This window comes from Monosiga brevicollis, genomic scaffold (assembly GCF_000002865.3).
Source record: "Monosiga brevicollis MX1 MONBRscaffold_20 genomic scaffold, whole genome shotgun sequence".
Classification (NCBI taxonomy): Eukaryota; class Choanoflagellata; order Craspedida; family Salpingoecidae; genus Monosiga; species Monosiga brevicollis.
The window spans coordinates 676,698-694,619 of NW_001865057.1; the positions used below are offsets into that span (position 1 = coordinate 676,698).

The 17,922-nt window shown below is 55.1% G+C and overlaps 3 protein-coding genes across 3 annotated transcripts; all 3 read right to left on the reverse strand.

Annotated features, from left to right (window-relative positions):
- Positions 1-274: 274 nt before the first annotated feature.
- Positions 275-9,163, reverse strand: MBCDH10 (uncharacterized protein; the record flags this gene model as incomplete). The annotated part of the gene is made up of 4 exons (XM_001748081.1): positions 275-8,023; positions 8,202-8,626; positions 8,733-8,841; positions 8,984-9,163. The coding sequence occupies 4 exons, from the start codon at positions 9,161-9,163 to the stop codon at positions 275-277; spliced, it is 8,463 nt and encodes a 2,820-aa protein (XP_001748133.1).
- A 3,562-nt stretch (positions 9,164-12,725) lies between these two features.
- Positions 12,726-14,592, reverse strand: MONBRDRAFT_27661 (uncharacterized protein; the record flags this gene model as incomplete). Its single annotated transcript, XM_001748082.1, has 8 exons — positions 12,726-12,784; positions 12,909-13,005; positions 13,140-13,265; positions 13,363-13,397; positions 13,545-13,672; positions 13,773-13,949; positions 14,090-14,160; positions 14,296-14,592. The coding sequence occupies 8 exons, from the start codon at positions 14,590-14,592 to the stop codon at positions 12,726-12,728; spliced, it is 990 nt and encodes a 329-aa protein (XP_001748134.1).
- Positions 14,593-15,818: 1,226 nt separating this feature from the next.
- Positions 15,819-17,255, reverse strand: MONBRDRAFT_27662 (uncharacterized protein; the record flags this gene model as incomplete). The annotated part of the gene is made up of 3 exons (XM_001748083.1): positions 15,819-16,035; positions 16,146-16,270; positions 16,509-17,255. 3 exons carry the CDS (start codon positions 17,253-17,255, stop codon positions 15,819-15,821), a joined length of 1,089 nt encoding a protein of 362 aa, XP_001748135.1.
- Positions 17,256-17,922: the final 667 nt, after the last annotated feature.

The following is a 17,922-nucleotide window of genomic DNA, read 5'->3' on the forward strand; positions in this document are numbered from 1 at the left end:
ACAAGAGAAGAGAACCCCTTCGAGTGAAGCTACGACACGATCGCAACTCACATGTCAAGCCACGACAGCTGATTTATATCCAAACACACAACACAGGAAAAAAAAAGATAAAAGAACAAGAAAGAAAGAGAACAAAAAGGATGAACACGTTAAAAAAAAACAAAGCAGAACACCAACAAACAAAAAAAAAAAAAAAAAAAAAAAAGGAACAAAAATAACATGCGTTCAAGCACGCTTGAAACGAAAAGGGAACACAACCCGCCAGGAGTTGAAGTTATGGCATGGCGCCACGTGACGGACGACGCTGGCCCTCAATCTCAAAGAGGCGGTTCTGTACAAAGCTGGTCGAGGGTTCGTCCAGATGCAGCGGTGTCGAAAGCGGCACCTCAGTCGCCTCGTCGTCATCTCCCATGTCCAGGTCAAAGAGCTCGTCCTTCCCGCCGCCCGCGGCGTCCGCATTCGTCTCCGCCACGTCCATTGTCAAGCTCCGACCCAGCATCGCCAGGTACTCATCGTCGGCCACTCGGTTCGAGTCGCGGCGATGCAGCGACTGGGAATCCTCCATCTCCTCCGCAAACCACCGCGGTGTCTGCGAGGATTGCTTCCGCTTCTCCAGGTGCTCCTGCTTCAGCTTCTCCAAAAAGTCCATGCGCGCCGTCTGGCGGCGGCGTCGCATCACAAACACATACGCCACCGTACCCAGTACAATCAGCGCAAACACCACAACCGCCACCACAATCAACGTCGTGTCCACACCAGACGAGCCCCGCGAAGCCGTCGAATTGCTCGCGCCAGAGCCCGCACCTCCCGCATCGGTATTTGACGGGGCCGCCACGATGCTCCACTCATAAGCGTTCGTCGCAGACAGACCGCCGGCATCCGTCACCGTCAGCGAAAACGACAGCTGCGTCTTGCCCGAAATGTCTCCGGCCAGAAAAACGTCCAGCTCCCGCAATCGGATAAACGCCCCGTCCGTGCCCGACACACTCGCCCGGTGGCTGTCTCCCGCATCCGGATCCGTCACCACAATTGTTCCCAGCTGCTGGTCCACCTCGGCCAGGCTGTACAGCGAGTTGCTGTCCGCAAACAGACCCGAGAACCGCTGCAGCCGCAACGTCGGCGCCTCGTTCACGTTGCGCACAATCACCGTCACCCGCTGCCGCAGCGGTGTGGGGTTCTTCCCGTTGTCCACAACCTCCATCAGCAGCGAGAACGACGGCGTCCCGCTCTCATAGTCCAGTGCTCGCTGCAGCACCAACGACGACCCCTGCATCGCAAAGTACCCCTGGCCTCCGCTCACAATCCGGTACGTGTGCGACTGCTCTGGGTTGCCATCCGTCACTGAAAACGACACCAGCACGCGGCCCACCGTGGCATCCTCGTTCACCGTCAGCGACGTCGGGCGCAGGTTCGTCGGCGCCACATTGGCCGTCGTCGTCGTCGTCGTCGTTGTCGAGAAGAACGTCGTCGTGCTCGTCGTCGTCGTGCTCGTCGTGCTCGTGCTCGTTGTGCTCGTGCTCGTCGTGCTCGTCGTCGTTGTGCTGGTCGACGACGTGCTGGTCGTCGTCGTGCTGGTCGTTGTCGTGCTGGTCGTGCTCGTCGATGTCGTGCTCGTCGTCGTCGTGGTCGTCGTTGTCGTTGTCGGTGACAGGTTTACAACCTCAAACACAAACTCCTCCGACACCCCCAGCGGGCTGCCGTCGTCCTGCACACCCACCGTAATCTCCAGCACGTATCGCGTCTGTGCCGTCACCACACGCTTCACGTAAATCTCACCCGTGCTCGCATTGACCCCAAGCACTCCTTCCGACTCATCCTCCTCCAGCAGATACGTCAACACGTCTCCCGCATCCTGGTCCGTCGCCACAATCTGCGCCACGACCGTGCCCACCCCGGCCTCGGGTGGAATGCCGTTGCAGTATGCCGGCACGCACTCAATGTCCTCCAGAACCGGTGGGTCGTTGCGGTCTTCAATGTTCACAGCAAACGCCTTGGTCAGCGACATCGGCGGCGTGCCACTGTCCGTGCTCGTCACGTTCACCGTGATGCTTCCGTTGAGCGCCTCGTAGTCGATCGGCGTCGACGTCGTCTTCAGTTGGTTGCCGGTAAAGTGGAAGTACGTCGCCCCCACCCCACTCACCGCGTACGTGTACGTCTGCGCCTTCTCCTCCGACAGCGACGAGAAGATCCCCACCAGCGTTCCCGCCGCAGAATTCTCCCGCACCGTCAGCGCTGACAGCGTCACAATGTCCGTCGCGACCTCGTTCACGTCCCGCACCGTCACCGTAATCGCCTTGTCTGTATAGTAGCCTCCGCTGTCCGTCACCCGCAGCGTGCCCGTCAGCGTCCGCTGCAGCTCATAGTTGGGCGACACCCGCATCACCAGCCGCCCCGACGTGCTGTCCACCTGCAGTGCCGTCGCGCCCGACGTCAGCGAATACGTCAGCGTCTGCGCTGGATCCGTGTCCTTGGCCGAGTAGTAGCCCAGCACCGTGTTGGCCGGCGTGTTCTCGTCCACCGTCAGGTTGCCCGAAAACGAAATGCCAAACGGTGGGTCGTTCAGTCGCCGGCAGTACACCTGGCGGTCAAATCCAGAGTGCTCGTGGCTGGCTCGGCACACGTCCGACGCCCCCTGTTGCGTCGAGTACGCTGCAGGACAGCCCGACGCCGGCGCCACCATGCACGGCTCTCCGTAAATGCTGTTCTCCTGGATCGCCAGGCACGGCGTTCGACAATAGTCATACCGGAACGAGTTGGTCAGCGGCTTGTACGACGTCTCATTAAACGTCACCAAGAACCGACTGTACCGAATCAGATCCCGCAGGTCAATGGCCAGCGACTGCGCCTCCGCCTGCGTCAGGTTCTGAGACCCCGCCACAATCCCGTGCGACACAAATCCCGTCGTGCGGTTCAGGTTAAAGTCCGAAACCTGGTCCGAGTACAGCCCCAGCGACGACACCGCCCGCAGCCGCACCGCCTCTGCAAACGAGCTCGTGTCCGATCCCACGGCCGCCGCAATGTCGCTCTCCGCAAACTGGTAGTACACCACAATCTCCGTCGACTGCCCGCCGATCACCGTCAAGTTGACCTGGTCCGACGTCTCCGTCCACATGTGGTTCACCGCCGTGCAGTAGTAGCTGCCCGAATCAGATGCCGTCACGTCTTCCAGGTACAGTGTCGGGCCCGTGGCAATGTACTCCACGTCCTCTGGATACCGGTACCAGTACACCGTCGGCTCCGGAATACCCGTGACCTCGCACGTAAAATTGACCGTCACCAAACTGTACACCTGCAGCGTCGGCTCCGGTTGCGACACAATCGTCGGCACCTCGCCACACCACACCTCTCCGTGCATTGTCTCATTCACCCACGTCAGAATCTCCTGGACAAACTCGTGTGCCTCGTCTATCGTTAGATTCACGTTCGTGAGATTGTTTGCATACGCTTGCATTATGTCGCTTGCGTTGTCCAGTCCGGCAAACGCCTCCAGCTCCACCTGCGCCCATAAATCGGCCATCTGGCCCACCGCAAACACAATGCAGTCCCCGACATCCTCGCACCCCAGCTCCACCAGCTCGGCCGTGCTGTTCAGCTCAAGCTGCAGCGACGCAATCAGGTCTCGGTAGTCGTCGTCCTCCAGCGATGCCTGCAGCTCCGCCGTGTTGTTTCGGCTCGCATTCGCAGCCGACATCGCCTCCGTCACCTCTTCCGTCGCCGTGATGTTGTCCGCCATCGCCGTCAGGTTGGTCTCGTCAATGTATCCCACCACCAGGCTCTGCACGGCCGGGTCGTCATCAAACCCGTCCGCCGAAATGTCCGGGATAATAACCGTCGGATCTTCGTTCAGCCGGTTCAGCTCCGCCTCAGACTCGATCGCCCCCTCCTTGAAGTCCTGCAACTCCAGGTACCGCTGCTCCACCTGATCGGCAAAGAACAGCAAAAACGCCGCCGACAGCTCAAAGATCTCGCACGACTCGTTGTACAGCAGCATCGTGTCGTTTCGCGTTCGCTCCACCGCGTCCAGCGTGAAGTTGGTCGAGTTGTCAATGTCGCGCCGTGAGCGCAAGATGGCGTGCACGTCCTCCAAGTGCATGCTGTACATGTGCGGGGCACCCCGGCTCTTCTCGTGGTAGAAGATCGAGTCCAGCGGGATGTTGAGCTGTGACGCTGCCGATGCCACAAACGGCACGTGGACGTCCGACAGCGCGCGGCGGCGCCGGCGGAAGAACGATCCAAACAACGAGTCGAACACACGCGTGGCAATCTCGGCAATGCTGGACAAGACATCGGCAAAGTCAAACTTGATGGAAAAGCCCATGTTACCCACGAAGGATCGAATTTGCAGCGACATGCGAATTTGGCGTGGAACAAAGCCCTTGATTGTTAAGCCAAAGCTGGCTTCAGGGATGCTCAAAATGTTATCAAGGTTTCCGAGTGCTTGTGTGAGGAAGTTCAATGCGGCGGAGACTGCGTCCTCGATAAGCTGAGCCGCGGCACGAGCGATGTCAACGGCCACCTGGAGGACATCAAAGACGGCCAGGGCCTTCTCCAGAATCGCCTCTGCGGCATCCAGGAGGAACTGTGACTTTTCCAAAATAATTTTGGCAAGTTCGAGTGCTTTTTCAACGACCTCAAGGACAGCGAGCAAACCAATCAAAAATGCGTCAATCACACGAAGCAGAAAGTACAAAGGAGCTCGGATCAAGACACAAAGTGCATTGGCAGCTACGCAAATGGGATCGGGGATGCGCCACATGCACCATCGGCACACAAACTTGGGCACCTTGCAGCACGACCAGCGACGCACACGATCGTTCACGGCAGTGCCACGGCGATGCTCCTGAAGCATACGACGTGCACGCGATGGGTATACCGGGTGATGCGCAAACTCCTCCACATCGCGGCGATCCGTGGTAGTGCCATTGGCGTGATAGATGCGTGCATACGACACGTTGCCGCGCATCTGACGCTCAGCATGCACGAGTTCCATTTGCTCGGACGAAGGCAGGAATCCATCATTGCCATGCACGGGGCCGGCCAAGAAATCGCGACGGCGGCGCGACTCCCAGCGGCATCCAGGAATGCAGATGGAGCCGCAGCTGCGAATTGAGCAAATGCTGTTAATCTTGGCCTCGAGCGCCCTGATCTCGTCACGAGCATCATTGATTGGCTTCTTGGCGTTTTCGACTTGTCGTTGCCACGACTCAACAGTCGAGATGGCCGCGTCCCACACAGCACGTGCAGCATCAACAATGCCCTGGAGTCCTCCAATCGCATCGAGAAGGGCCTGAAGTTTAGCAATGATGTCTTCAACAACCTTCAGAGCTGCGCGAATGCGACCCATGATGAGCTCATTCAAGCGGTTCAAAAGTTTGGTGACGGCGTCAACAATGAGCCGGGTTAGGTCTGCACGCAGCACCGCATCGACAGACATCGACATTGAGCTCAGGTCAATCAGCGTCGAACTCGTGAATCCGGGAATCAGAAGCTGGATATTGACTTCGGCTTCAAGGTAGTCGAACAATTTTCCGACAGCGTTACCCATCAAAAAGGCAACCCCTTGGGAATAACCAGCAGCCAGGGTGGCCTCGATGTTGAGGCCCAGGAAGCGCCAGATGGCCGTGATCTGAGACACAAACGCAAACTCGGACGTGGCCAACGCCACACGCACAGATGCCTCCTGTGGCACATAAAACAGCTTCGGATTGAAATCCGTCCCGCGATCAAAGTTGCCACGCATCACCACCGCCTTACCCTCTGGCAGCCGCTCATACGCCGCCTTCAGCGGATCGCAGTTCCCAATCACGTCCTTGTCTGCGTAGATAAAGTCCAAGCTCACATCGCCACACAGCCCGGGCATAATGCACACCCGAGCGACGTCCTCCAACAAAAACCCAAACCCGGCAGCCGTCTCAATCAGCTCGCCGTTGATAATCTCGCTCTTGTACGGAATGTAAAAGTAAAAAGGTGCCGTGCGTCCCGGCGTCAGCATCAGAAATTGGCCCACAGCGCTCGACGAAATCTTCTCCGCCAGGCCCGAGGCTCCCAGCGCCAGGTCCGCCGTCACGAAAATGCCCTTGGGCGACGACTCAGACCCGCACTCGATCCGCGAGGCATCAACCCCCGACCCGTCCAGGCTGGCATACACCATGGCCCGCGTCTCAATCGTCCACCGGCCCGTTTTCTTGAAGATGCTAAACTCGAGGTCAATCGATACCGTGCCCTCGGCATAGGCCTCCCACCGCGCATTGAACATGTTGTCCAGCGACAGGTACGTGTTGGCTGCCTTGATCCCCGTCTGCGCCTCAATCGTCAGGTCCACGCTCATCGACGCCGTCTTGGGATCCCCCACGTCAAACAACGTCTTGGTCAGGACCGTGCTCCAGTAAAAGTCAAACGTCGGCACCGGATACACAAACGTGTCATCGCCGTTCCAGAACTTGGTACCACCCACCTCCTCCCGCACGCAGCCACTGCACACTGGTGCCGTCAGACCCGAGGCCTGAGAAAATGCCACGTCCGTGCGCTCCACCTCGTACCCGCTGCCCGACAAGAGGTCGCGGAACGTCAGCGTCTCCGTCAGCTCCCACACCGACGATGGAATGTTGAAGAAGACCTGATCACCCGCACCCACGCCCGTCAGCGCCAGGCAGAACAAAAACGCCGTATCCATGTCATCCACGTTAAAGGCCTCCCCTTCCACCGTCATCACACTGGGCTTGAGCCAGTCCAGCACAATGTAGTAGTCTTCCGCCTGGACGTTGAACTCGCTCGCCGCCGCCTGTTGCACCAGCTGGGCCCCCGTCATCACCGACAGCCGCTCGTCGCTGGCACCAATGCCCTGGCTCAGCTTCCCCTCCTGCGCCTCAATCTCCAACCAGGGCGGCAGCCTGGTCATGATCAGGTCCAGAAAGGTCCGCGGCAGCGACGCCACAAGCACCAGGTCTTGCATGTCCAGGTCCGACAGACGCCGACCGTGACACTGGTCGTCCGGCGCCGCCGAAAACGACAGCGTCGGCTTGACCGTCACCGTCACGCCCGTGATCGACAGGGGAATGTCCATCGCCGGCGAGACCATGGCCATCGTCACCATGGCGCACGAAAACGCGTACGACTGGTCCTCGGCCTCGGTCCAGTGGTCCGAGCCCCACAACACAAAATTGGTCGGCAGCAGCGGCAGCGACGCCGCGTTGTTGCCGCGTGGCATGTTGGGCGACGTCGTTCCCCACTGGTCAAACACGCTCGGTCCGGCCCGCTGCGCCAGCACATACGCCGTTCGGTTCTGGTCCACTTCAAAGTAGTTGCGCAACCCACTCCCCTGGGCGTACATCCGAATCGAAATCTGCGACGCTGGGGTGTGGTACTTCACCTTAAAGTACACCCGCTGCGTCCCGTTCTCTACGGGCAGCGTGCGCGAGTGGTACGTCTCGTTGAACGCGGCCGCCGCCAACGCATCGTTGGCATCAAAATTGGTCGTCCCGTTGAAAATAATCTCCAGGCCGCGACCCGCAATCACAACCTCAAACGCCTCCGTCACCACGCTCGAGAAGCGGAACGCCAGCATCTCTGACTCCTCGCCGCGGCCCAGTGCCGGCAGATCGGGCAGTGTGATGGTGCCCTTGCAGATCTGTGGGTGCGTCTCGTTGCACGAGCGAACCACAACCGTGCCCCGTGGGCACGCCGGGCAATCCTCGCACACCAGGTCGTGATCACCCGTGCACTCTTCAAACGGCGTCATGCCGTTTGGGCACGATGCCGAGCACGGCGAGCAAATGTTGTCCTCCAGCCCGTCACATCCGCCCGACGCGTAGTATCCCTCCGGGCATGCATTGCACTCGCTGCACACGCGGTCTAGCGCCCCGGAGCAGCCGTACTCGAAGAACGTGCCCACCGGGCAGCTGGAGCAAGGCTGGCAGATGGTATCGGCCGTGGTACCGTCGCAGCCGCCAGCGGCAAACGTATCGGCCCCACACTTGCTGCAGGCGCTGCACACCACGCCAGAGTTTTGCAGGCAGCCGCCCACCTAGTAATGTCCGTCAGGCGAACATGCAGGCAGGGAATAAGTAAAATGTGATGCGTGCCAGCAAGCGAAAGACAGTCACTCTTCAAGGAAAAAAGAGAGAGAGAGATTAACAATTTGAAGAGTAGCCAAGGGCACGAAGAAAAAACAAACAGTGTCGTGCAGAGGTGATCCAACTGACCTGGCGATAACCGGTGGAGCAGAGGGGACAAACGACTTGACAACGTTCGCCATAATAATCAAAACGAGTGCACTCGCACGAGGTGGATACGCTGTTGTAGGTGGCATTGACATCCAAGGTATCGCAGTAGCCTGGCGAGGTCTTGGGAATGCAGCTGCCATTGGCGTCGCTTGGAAAATATCCATCAACACAGTCGGAACAAGTCGTACCGATGTGAAGTTCCTTGCACACGCAAGTGTTTGAAGCATCACAAGAGCCGCCGACTTCGGAGCAAGCGGGCGTGCAGACTGGAGTCTGGCATTGATCGCCGGTCCAATCATAGTTGCAGGAGCACTTGCGGTACTTGGAGCACGTTCCGCCGTTGAGGCACTCGTACTCGCCCTCACAAATGGCACCGAGCTCTTCGCAGCGAGCTCCGTCACGCGCTAAGAGACAAACCATGGTCCGTGGGATGAGTGGTTGAGCCAACCGAATGATCGGAGTGGTGCACTTTGACTTGGGTTCAAAAGCTGAGTGAGAGGGACGACGTACTGATTGGGCATTCGCATTTACAAGCAGTACCAAAGAGGTCATTTGCACTGCCTCCAGAGTCAAATGTGCAGTAGTCACCGCCGGTGAATGTGCCGTTGAATAGGCAGGCCTGCAATGCGATTTCAGATCCATGACGAAGCATGCATGAGTGGCGAGGCGAGCTGAGGAGATGTTTGAAGAAATGTTTCAGGTTTTGTCAAACGGGGAAGATGGGGTCAACGGGGCTGGTGGCCAAATTGCCATTCACTCACAAGCTCAGCCGTGAAGCCACCTTGAGCAAGCATCATTTGATCACCGTAACGAATCTTGCGGCCGGCAAAGGGCGCATCGGGACACGTAATGATGCTGTTGTATGTAGGTGTGATACCACATGTAGCAGCTTCGGCGGCGGGCACCAGGAGGGCCGCGAGCAGAAGAACATGCAGAGCCATGGTTGTGGGTTGCCGATGCGGTGGCTGCGAGACCACAACTGGTGAGCGGGTCTGGGACCCCTTTGGAACGATTAAAAGCTGTATGAGCGTGTCGTCTACGACAAGAGCGAGGAGGGAATGTTTGGGTAAATATCGAGCTGAAAATCTATCCAAAATTAGACCAAGGACCCAGGACAGGAGGCAAGGGACGGAGGCAGGGGAAGGACAGGCACAGGGACAGGGACAGGGACAGGAGGAAAGAGAACAACAACAGAAGAAGAACGAGAACCACAAGGCCGAGCAGGATCAGGGACGCAGGCCCCGATCCAAAGTGGCAGACGGCAAGCAACGACGCGAGATAGGAAGAAGAAGAAGAAGAAGAAGAAAGTCGGTCGAGAATGCATTTGTGCGCGAGAGGGAACAAGAGGAGGCGGCAAGACAAGCGCAAGCGCACCACAGGCCAATGACAAGAGCCAACAACACCCATGACCAACGCGTGCCAATATTGCATTCGCTGAGTCTCAAGCCCGACAATGGAACAAGAGGCGGCAGGCAGCAGCAGTGGCAGCAGTGGCAGCAGGAGCAGGAGCACGGCGTGAAGTCCAAGGGATCTTACCATTGACAAGTGGCAGTCAAAACCCCGCCGTCAAGCGACGGGAACCCTTGATCCCGACCCAATCTGCCAAATACGGCAGCAGCGGATCCTGAAATCCAGAAGAAAAAAAGAGCCAAGTGCCCGAGGAAACCCGAGTCCCCTGAGCTGCTGCTCCGTACCGATGCCGGTACGTACGTACCGGGGTCTGTGACCTTCTCGGGGAGATAAAGATGAAGCAGAGCCGCGCAAGCAAACGAAACCCGCGGCAGCGCCGTGTTTGGAAATGGCAGTCGTGCGGGGTGTGTGTGCCTTTGGTAAACCTGCCTGTTTCTCTTGGTTTTTCTTGACGGTGTGTCGCTGTGTCTGGGTGGAGCGCTGTGTGATGTTGTCTCTCTGGAATCGATTGTGTTGTCTTCATGTTCTCTGTTGTAGTCTTGTTCTACCCTTGTCTGTGGTGATTTTGGGTGCTGTCCACGATTCTCTCTCTGTAATTGTATTCGAGTCCTCTGCTCTCTCTCCTACCTCACACCCATGGAACTCGCTTCTCTGACTCCAGCCCTCCCACCGCTCCTATCTCTGTGCTCTCTTCTAATTCTTTTGTTCTTTTCTTTTGTTTTTCTTGTTTCTTTTGTTCTTTTCTTTTGTTTCTTTTGTTTATTCTTTTGTTTCTTTGTTCTCAATGCGACTCTGTGTCCACTGTTATCCACTTTAGCTTGCCCCTTTCGTTGTTGGGCGTTTTAGCTTATCGTACAAGGGCACTTGGGGCCTTACGTGATAAGGAATAAGGTGAATGACCTTTAGAAGTGTGGGGCGATGACGACGTGCAACGCCGCGCCTCGAAGCCGGTTCGAGGATAGAGAAGGGCACAGCTGCCGGTAGACATGGAAGGAGCTAGCTTTGCCGGTCTCAGAAGGCTCGGAACTGGCCCAGTGTGAAGCACACAGACCAGGCCAAGCCTAGGAAGTCACAAAAGTCGCGCGCGATGTCGGCAACACTTGCACACAGGCAGGAAGCGGAAATCAGCATCATCGTACATCATCCTCATGCAGCTCACAGGTCCAGCTCAGTCTTCCGGTTAAAGGTTGACTGTGCCTGCATGAGTCAGCTCTCAGTTTTCAAGTCAACGATATCAAACACAAGGAGATGCATCGGGCCTTGATACCGCTGCCATTTGCTCGACGCTCGCTGTTTTTTGGGCTTGTCTTCGTCAAACGCACTCCGGAGCCAGAGCCAGGGGGTCAACATACATACCGAGGTACATTTCGACCGAGCAACAATTTCACTTGGTATGATCTAAGGGTGTCATGGGTTTCATGGGCTTGTAGATAGAATAAGTGTGATCTTGGTCACGTTATGTCATCATGAAAGTGTATCGTAGCAGCTCCGCGATTTTTCGAGCCTTGGAAGCCTACATGAGATGTGTGGGTATGGGTGAGTGGACATCAGGGCCACTTACCCGCGCAGAATTGATGAACGGCTCCTGCAGGTGCCCTCACGTGAACATCCCACATGTACCCACAAGACAACACGCAAGGAATCTTTCTGACAATCGTGACACTCAAAAGTTTGTCAGAATATCATTTGGTAAACAAAGAGAGTCGACTTGAGCCGATTTTTTTTTTTTTTTGCGTTTTTGTTAATTTTTTGCAATGGCGGCCAAGGGGCCCCAACAACATGGCATCGTGCACTGAAGCAGGCGAAGAACGCGAAGAGCACCAAGTACTAAGGTTCTTCAACAGACTCGGAGGTGGCTCGGATGCAGGAGGATTAGGGGCTATCAGATGGGGACGACGCTACGTGCGTGACGCGTTTGCATTCCTGTTATGTGCAATTCCGTGTCAGGCTCCAGCACGTCTGGAGGCCGTCTTTGGGTTGCGAGGAAGCGCGTAAGTTTGGGGAAGCGTTTTGAGAGAGGTTTGAGAGACGTCCGTCGGGACGGAGCGAAAGCTTTGGTGGTGTCTTGAGGTCAATTGAACCAGCTGCGGTCGGCAAGCATTCACAGTGACCAGACCAGGTGCACCGTTAGAATAGCTGTAGAGTCGCTCAATCCCGAGGATAGGGAAAGACACAAGAGAGCAGAGCACACAGGAGAGCAAGGGGAAGACAGAATGGCAGAGGGCTTGACGTACCTGCGGTCGGCAAGCATTCACAGTGACCAGACCAGGTGCACCGTTAGAATAGCTGTAGAGTCGCTCAATCCCGAGGATAGGGAAAGTGCAACTCGTGCCCGACCGCAGGTGTCACAACAAAGGGAAACAACAGTAGCCACAAGCTTATTGCCCCAGGGCAGCTGCCCAGGCATCGTGGGGACCGCGTCACACGCGGTGTTTACTCATGTGACTGCCACGAGGAGGATCAAGCCCAGGGGGTCCAAAAGTAGGTGTCAATGTGTGAGGTCGTCGTAGCTATGGAATACCAATAGGAAGACCCATAGCGACCGATGCTGAGTGTGTGCGAAAGCAGTGGGAGTGTTCAAATGCGTGGAAGCACGGATTTGACGCTAACATTCCGTCTGATTTACAACATCGGATTAAAAGACATTATGCAGCTCCGTCTTTGTGAATTTATATGGCAGTGAAGGATTATCTGATCCTTTCGATGGAAATTTCATCTTTCGACCGTGAGAAATGGAAGACGCCAAATGCTTGAGAGAGCTCGCAATTCGCCGAAAAACGAATCAGTAAAGACCACAACATTATTTGTGGCTTGACATTTCATTCGTCATGCCCAAAACACGAAGACCACCCGAAACACAGCATTGCGAGAAAAAGAAAGAGCGAGAGCAAAGAGAACTGGTCGTCCCTGAACCATCAAAAACACCAAAAACGGCAAAACACGCCTCACATAGACACACAAACAAACACAGCACCGTATTCCAAAATGCCTAAATCATAAAACTGAAAATCACGCGCAAGCAAGCAACAGACAAAACAAGACTATCGGCCACACATGGGCACAAACACTCATCCTAACAAGAAATTCGGTTGCTCAAGGTGTATTTATACTGTCATAGGTGTCATCGAGCAGTCGCCGTGACAACTCATCATCTACGAAGGCGCACCAGGCCGGCCACCAGCAAGAGCCATCAGCGCGGCAGACATATGCTATATCGAGCATCGAGAGCGCAAGTGACGAGGTCCCGAGGTCTGACTCATGGGATCACGGACATACCGTCTTCGGGAAGATCAAACACAAAGTCATCAAACACAAAGGCAGGGGCTGAGGTAAAAGTCCGCGGCTCCTCCACATCGGCATCATGAAGACCAGCCTACGTGATCACATCGTTATTTGACATGTCAAGGATCGCCATGGCCCAAGGGTCAGATTCAAAAAAAAAAAAAAAAGAAAAAGAAGCAACAACGAGAGAAGGTCGTCAGGCTGGTAGGTGACCACGTGGCTTACCGCGCGCGCCGGCGAGACGGAGCGTGCTGCTGGGCGAAGCTGGTAGAGCATGACCCAAATTGGGATCAAATTTGTCAGCAGGCGCAAGGTAATGCTCACGGCTGTGTATTGCGCTGTGTTTGGTTGCTGTTACAGCACGGCGCGGGAAGCGGGGCGCCATGAGCACTTGAATCTACCAAGCAGACACAACGCGCGCGAACCGGATTCACGCCCGTACACTTACCCCAAACACCTGATCACAGCCCGTATTTCGAGAACCTGAGAATCGGAACACGGACAAAAGACAAAAAGGAGAGAGAGGAAAGAAAAAAAAAAAAAAAAAAACAAAAAAACAAAAAAAGATGTGTAATAAGACCCCACCCTCGAGCAAACGGACCAGGTGCAACAGCAATGGGGGCCACGAACCAAGGTTGTAGACAAGGTCAACGGTAAAGTCTGCAATGGCACTGATCTCAAAGCCCCAGACAAGAGACCACACGACGCGTTGTTTGAGGCGCTTGTAGTCGACGTCAGTGTTGGCAGCCTCGATCGTTCTACAAGGACGTGCATGGGGTGCCAAGAATCGTGATCAGTGATACCAGCATATAGAGAGCCCTCTTGTCGATTACCAAGGGGCTGGGCCGGCAAACATACTGAATGAGTTTGCGAGCTGAAATGGCAAAAAATTGCGCCAAGAGGAGCTTGGACGTGGAGAAGAGGAGCCACGGTGGTTGCTTGCACTCGGCTGAGTTGGCCACAATGCTCACCAACGAGTAAATGAGCGCCCCCGAGAAGTAGGCAAAAAGAAGCGAGCCCACGGGCACCACCACTCTGCGTCAACACCATCACCGAGCGAAGTTGGTTAGACTGCTAGATCAAATTGCCGTGACTATGTTTGATGGCGCGCGGTGTGTGTGTGTGTGGGATTGGCTGCTGTAGTTGAAACGGACACACAGTGGTGAGGTACATACTTATTCCACAAATGTGGAGCTTCGGTGATCTTGAGGGCCAAGCTCGAGTAGAATAAGCTGATGCACAAGTACTAGAAGAGGCAAATAGCGAATTACCATAGAGCGGGCAGCGCATGGCATGCTGAGAATGAAAAACAAAAGAAAAAAGGGGAAGGGGGAACACAGGGGCCAAGACCAATTGGCAGGCCAGGTTTGATTTTGCTCACCTGATTGACTTGAAGATAAAGGCAGACAAAGTGAATCTCCACGCGGCGGAGGTAAAACCAATGAAGAAACAGGAGAAGCGACTCGAGCCAGGCCAGCATAAAGACAGCCAGATGGTATTTCTCGATGCAATAGCCACGTAGAATGCGGTATAGCTGCAAGGCAATTGGATGGAATGAGCATCTCAGGCTGTGCTGGGAGCGGTGGCTGGCACAGTCCGCTTGTTGTGTTTCTAGCAGAAGTCGAGCGCGGACCTTGATGGAGCAGAGAATAAAGGTCGTCAAGCCAAGGAGGGACATGATAATTGCTCTGGGTGATGAGCCAAAAGAGAATACCAGCCAGGGAAAAACAAGGGGCAGACCCGGTGATGCATGAGGTTGAGCAGGTTGCGAACAAGGAGGTGAGCTGACAGCAAAATCATGCAGAGTCGACGAACCGAGCGCACGCTTGGTCATTGTGGTTGTGTGTACCACAGGCATCAATGCCGATATGGTACCACCGCGAGTGGTCTGACATGACTGAGGTCTAGGCCTGGCACGCGCTGTTCTGTTGAGAGGCACGGGCTGGAATCAATCAATCGGCCCTGCCAGCGCAGGGCTGCGCGAGGCAGTGCAGCCGTCAAAACGAGAACAAAGGCCAGCTGAGATAATAAGAAGGGAGGTATACAGCGCAGATGTGACTTGCGATGGTTTTTCAGAGCAAAGATCACTGTCTGCGTCAGCTCGGGCTCAGGCGGCGAATGCGCGCTCGACCGCTCGCACGCGCGCACCAGGTGCTGCTCTCGTGACGACTTGATTTGTCTGGCGCTGACGGATGAAAAAACGCTGTGAGTCTCCTTCAATCAAGCCAGCAGCCGGGGATTTTTGAGCTGATGCTGCACGCGGCAACCACCGTGATGGGCTGCTAGCATCCAAGCCCGCGCTGCTCGTTCAATCGGCAGCGACCGCGCGGCACCAAAAAAAAAAGAGAAAAATAAAAATAAAAATAAAAAAAAACAGAAAAAGTGAAAACGGCAGTCGATCAAGAGCAGAGAGTTGAACTGGAGTATGCTTAGTGTTCAGAGGGTGGATTCTCGGTGCAGAGAAGTCGTAAGCAAGCAAACACAATCTTTAGGTAAATTGCCTTGTCAAAAAGAGAATATTTCTGCAAGCAGAGAAGCAGGGAAGATACGCAAGATGGTAAAGAGATGGACACTGCGTTGGTGACAATGTTCTGTTCTTGCAAGCTTATGCCAGTGAGCTTACGCTCTTTTGTTGTAAAAACCAAGTGTCAGTCTAAAATTAGACGAAACATGTCAGCAAAAATATTGTCATCATCTGCGGGCCGGTCACACGACCGCGCTACGGTCTGCGCATCTCGAATTGCCAGGCACGCGCGCGGGCGAGCTTCACGGCACTAGTTCATGTAATGAGTTGACGGGTAAATTGACATGCGGATGTAACATGGATAAATAAATGAACAAAGGTCATGGAGAGTCAGCAAGTGAAGCTGGGGAGGCGCTTGCCACCACATGTGGCTTTACATGTTAGCTCGTGGGAAGCGGCCCAGGCGTCAGATACTCGTCTAGGGTGGGTATACGCAGTTTGTGCTCAAAGTACTGAGCAACGGGATTTGTCTGGTCGTCGCAAACAATCATGTTGCTCAATAGCACGGCTGTCAGCATGTAGGCAGACACCGGACGCTTTTGCACCATCATTAGACGAGGGTCCATCACCCCCGCGAAACGCGATGCTATGCCGTAGCTGGAGGCCCCAAACCCCCATTCAACCATAAATCTAAGGTGCCAGAGATCTTGATTCTTCGCTTCAAACTCGGGTGATCCACTATGCCCATCTCTTTCATCCGGACGCACCAAGCGAGTGGAGCGAGGATAAGCAGAATCTCCAAACAGGCACCACGGCTTGCTTGCTGGCCAGTACTGTTCAAGTTTCTCCAGGATGCCTGATTGCTCCAGGAGATGGGCGTCTTGCATCGGCCCTACAAAACAGGGTGCAGCGATAAGGCACAATCTCGTCAACCACAAAGTCGGGTGGTGCCTCACCTCTCCAGGCCCCGGTAAAGCTAATTATGAGCCCGTTTGGGGCCACAATGCGTTGATAGCGGATGGTATGTTGCTGGATTGTTGATGATCACGTGCGAGAAAACCAAGCACATTCAAAGGGTCGCACAGAGTATTCACAATCAACTGCGCCAGTCAAGCCGACAGGGTACATACCTCATCCTTGCCGGCATGAAACGCGCGCTGGACGTCGTTACCCTTTGGACGCGCTATGGGTTGGTCTGTACCATCGATAAAGGCGCAGATCCCCGCTAGAGGCGAATGTTTTGCCGCAACGGCTGAAGCGGCAGCCTCCACCCAGTCGGGCCGAAAGTAGCGCGCGTCAAAAGCCAACTGCGCTTGAAACAATTGAGCAACGGTGACGGCAAATGTATTGATAATCTGCGACGCTTTGGAAACAGTCCAAGAGACTCCAAGTAGACGAATGACATCGCTCAGCCGCGATGACCGATGGAACAGGGCAAGGAACGCGAGGAGAGCCTCCTTGAGCGGAACCGAAAATTTGCTGCGCATTCGAGAGGAAAGAGCCGCGGCCAAGCGCGTAAATTGACCGGCATTGGCCATGCCGAAATACCGTGACCATGCTGTCTCGGGGAAGCGATCAAAATCAACGTGCGGTGTTCCGACATCTGCAATTCTATACATAACGGTATTGGCAAAGTGTTCTTGGATCTGGGTGGCGATCAGCAGAAGCACCGCGATTGCACGCTTGATGGATTCGACGGGATGCCCGGCTCGTTTGTATTCCAACAATTGTTCCAGACCCATCAGGTAATACAGTGTACCAAGCTGGCTGCCGTAAGCTTCCATTGATTTGACGACAGCGCGTCGCTTACTGGCCGAGAAGCGGCCATCACGCAGAAAGGCAGCGCGCGACACAAACTTGATTCCAGGTCGAGCCATGGAGCTTGCGTCTGTTGACGAATCGAAAAGTGGAAGCAGGGGCTGCGATGCAAGTTAAGCCCCCTAAGAGTCTACCCTTTGACACACCTTTTCACACCAGCCCCCTCAAAAAATTCGCAAAAGGGCACAAGCGATTCAAGGTGTTTCAAAGAGACTGTTACAAAAAGCTTTTATATAAACACTTTTGCGATGAGTGATCGCCAACGATCATACCACATGGAATACACCGGCTCTCGTCCGATCGCCGCAGTTAAGCCATGTTGGGCCATGCTAGTACTATCGTGGGTGACCAGATGGGAATACATGGTGCTGTTGGCCCTTTTTATTTTTTATTTTTTTGACATCGAGTGGCTGGCTGAGTGCTGGGTGTCAAATGTCCTTTTTGAGCCGAGGTTTGGCAAAGAGGCGTTTGCTATGCTTGCCACGGAAGCTCAAAGAGTCTTGGCCGGTTGATAATCAAGCAATGAGGTAGTAAAGGTGTTCTGAAATTTCCGCCCACGACGAAATGTCGGACTGGCAAGTGTATGTTGTGTGTTAAGGTAGACGTTTGGAGTCCTGGCAAGTGTCAAAAAGTGCATCAAGGTTCACGTTTGAAGTCAAGCGAGTCCGACGAAAAAACAGCGTGGAGCTGTCAAGCGAAATGAAGCAGGTGATTTTCCTTGGGAGG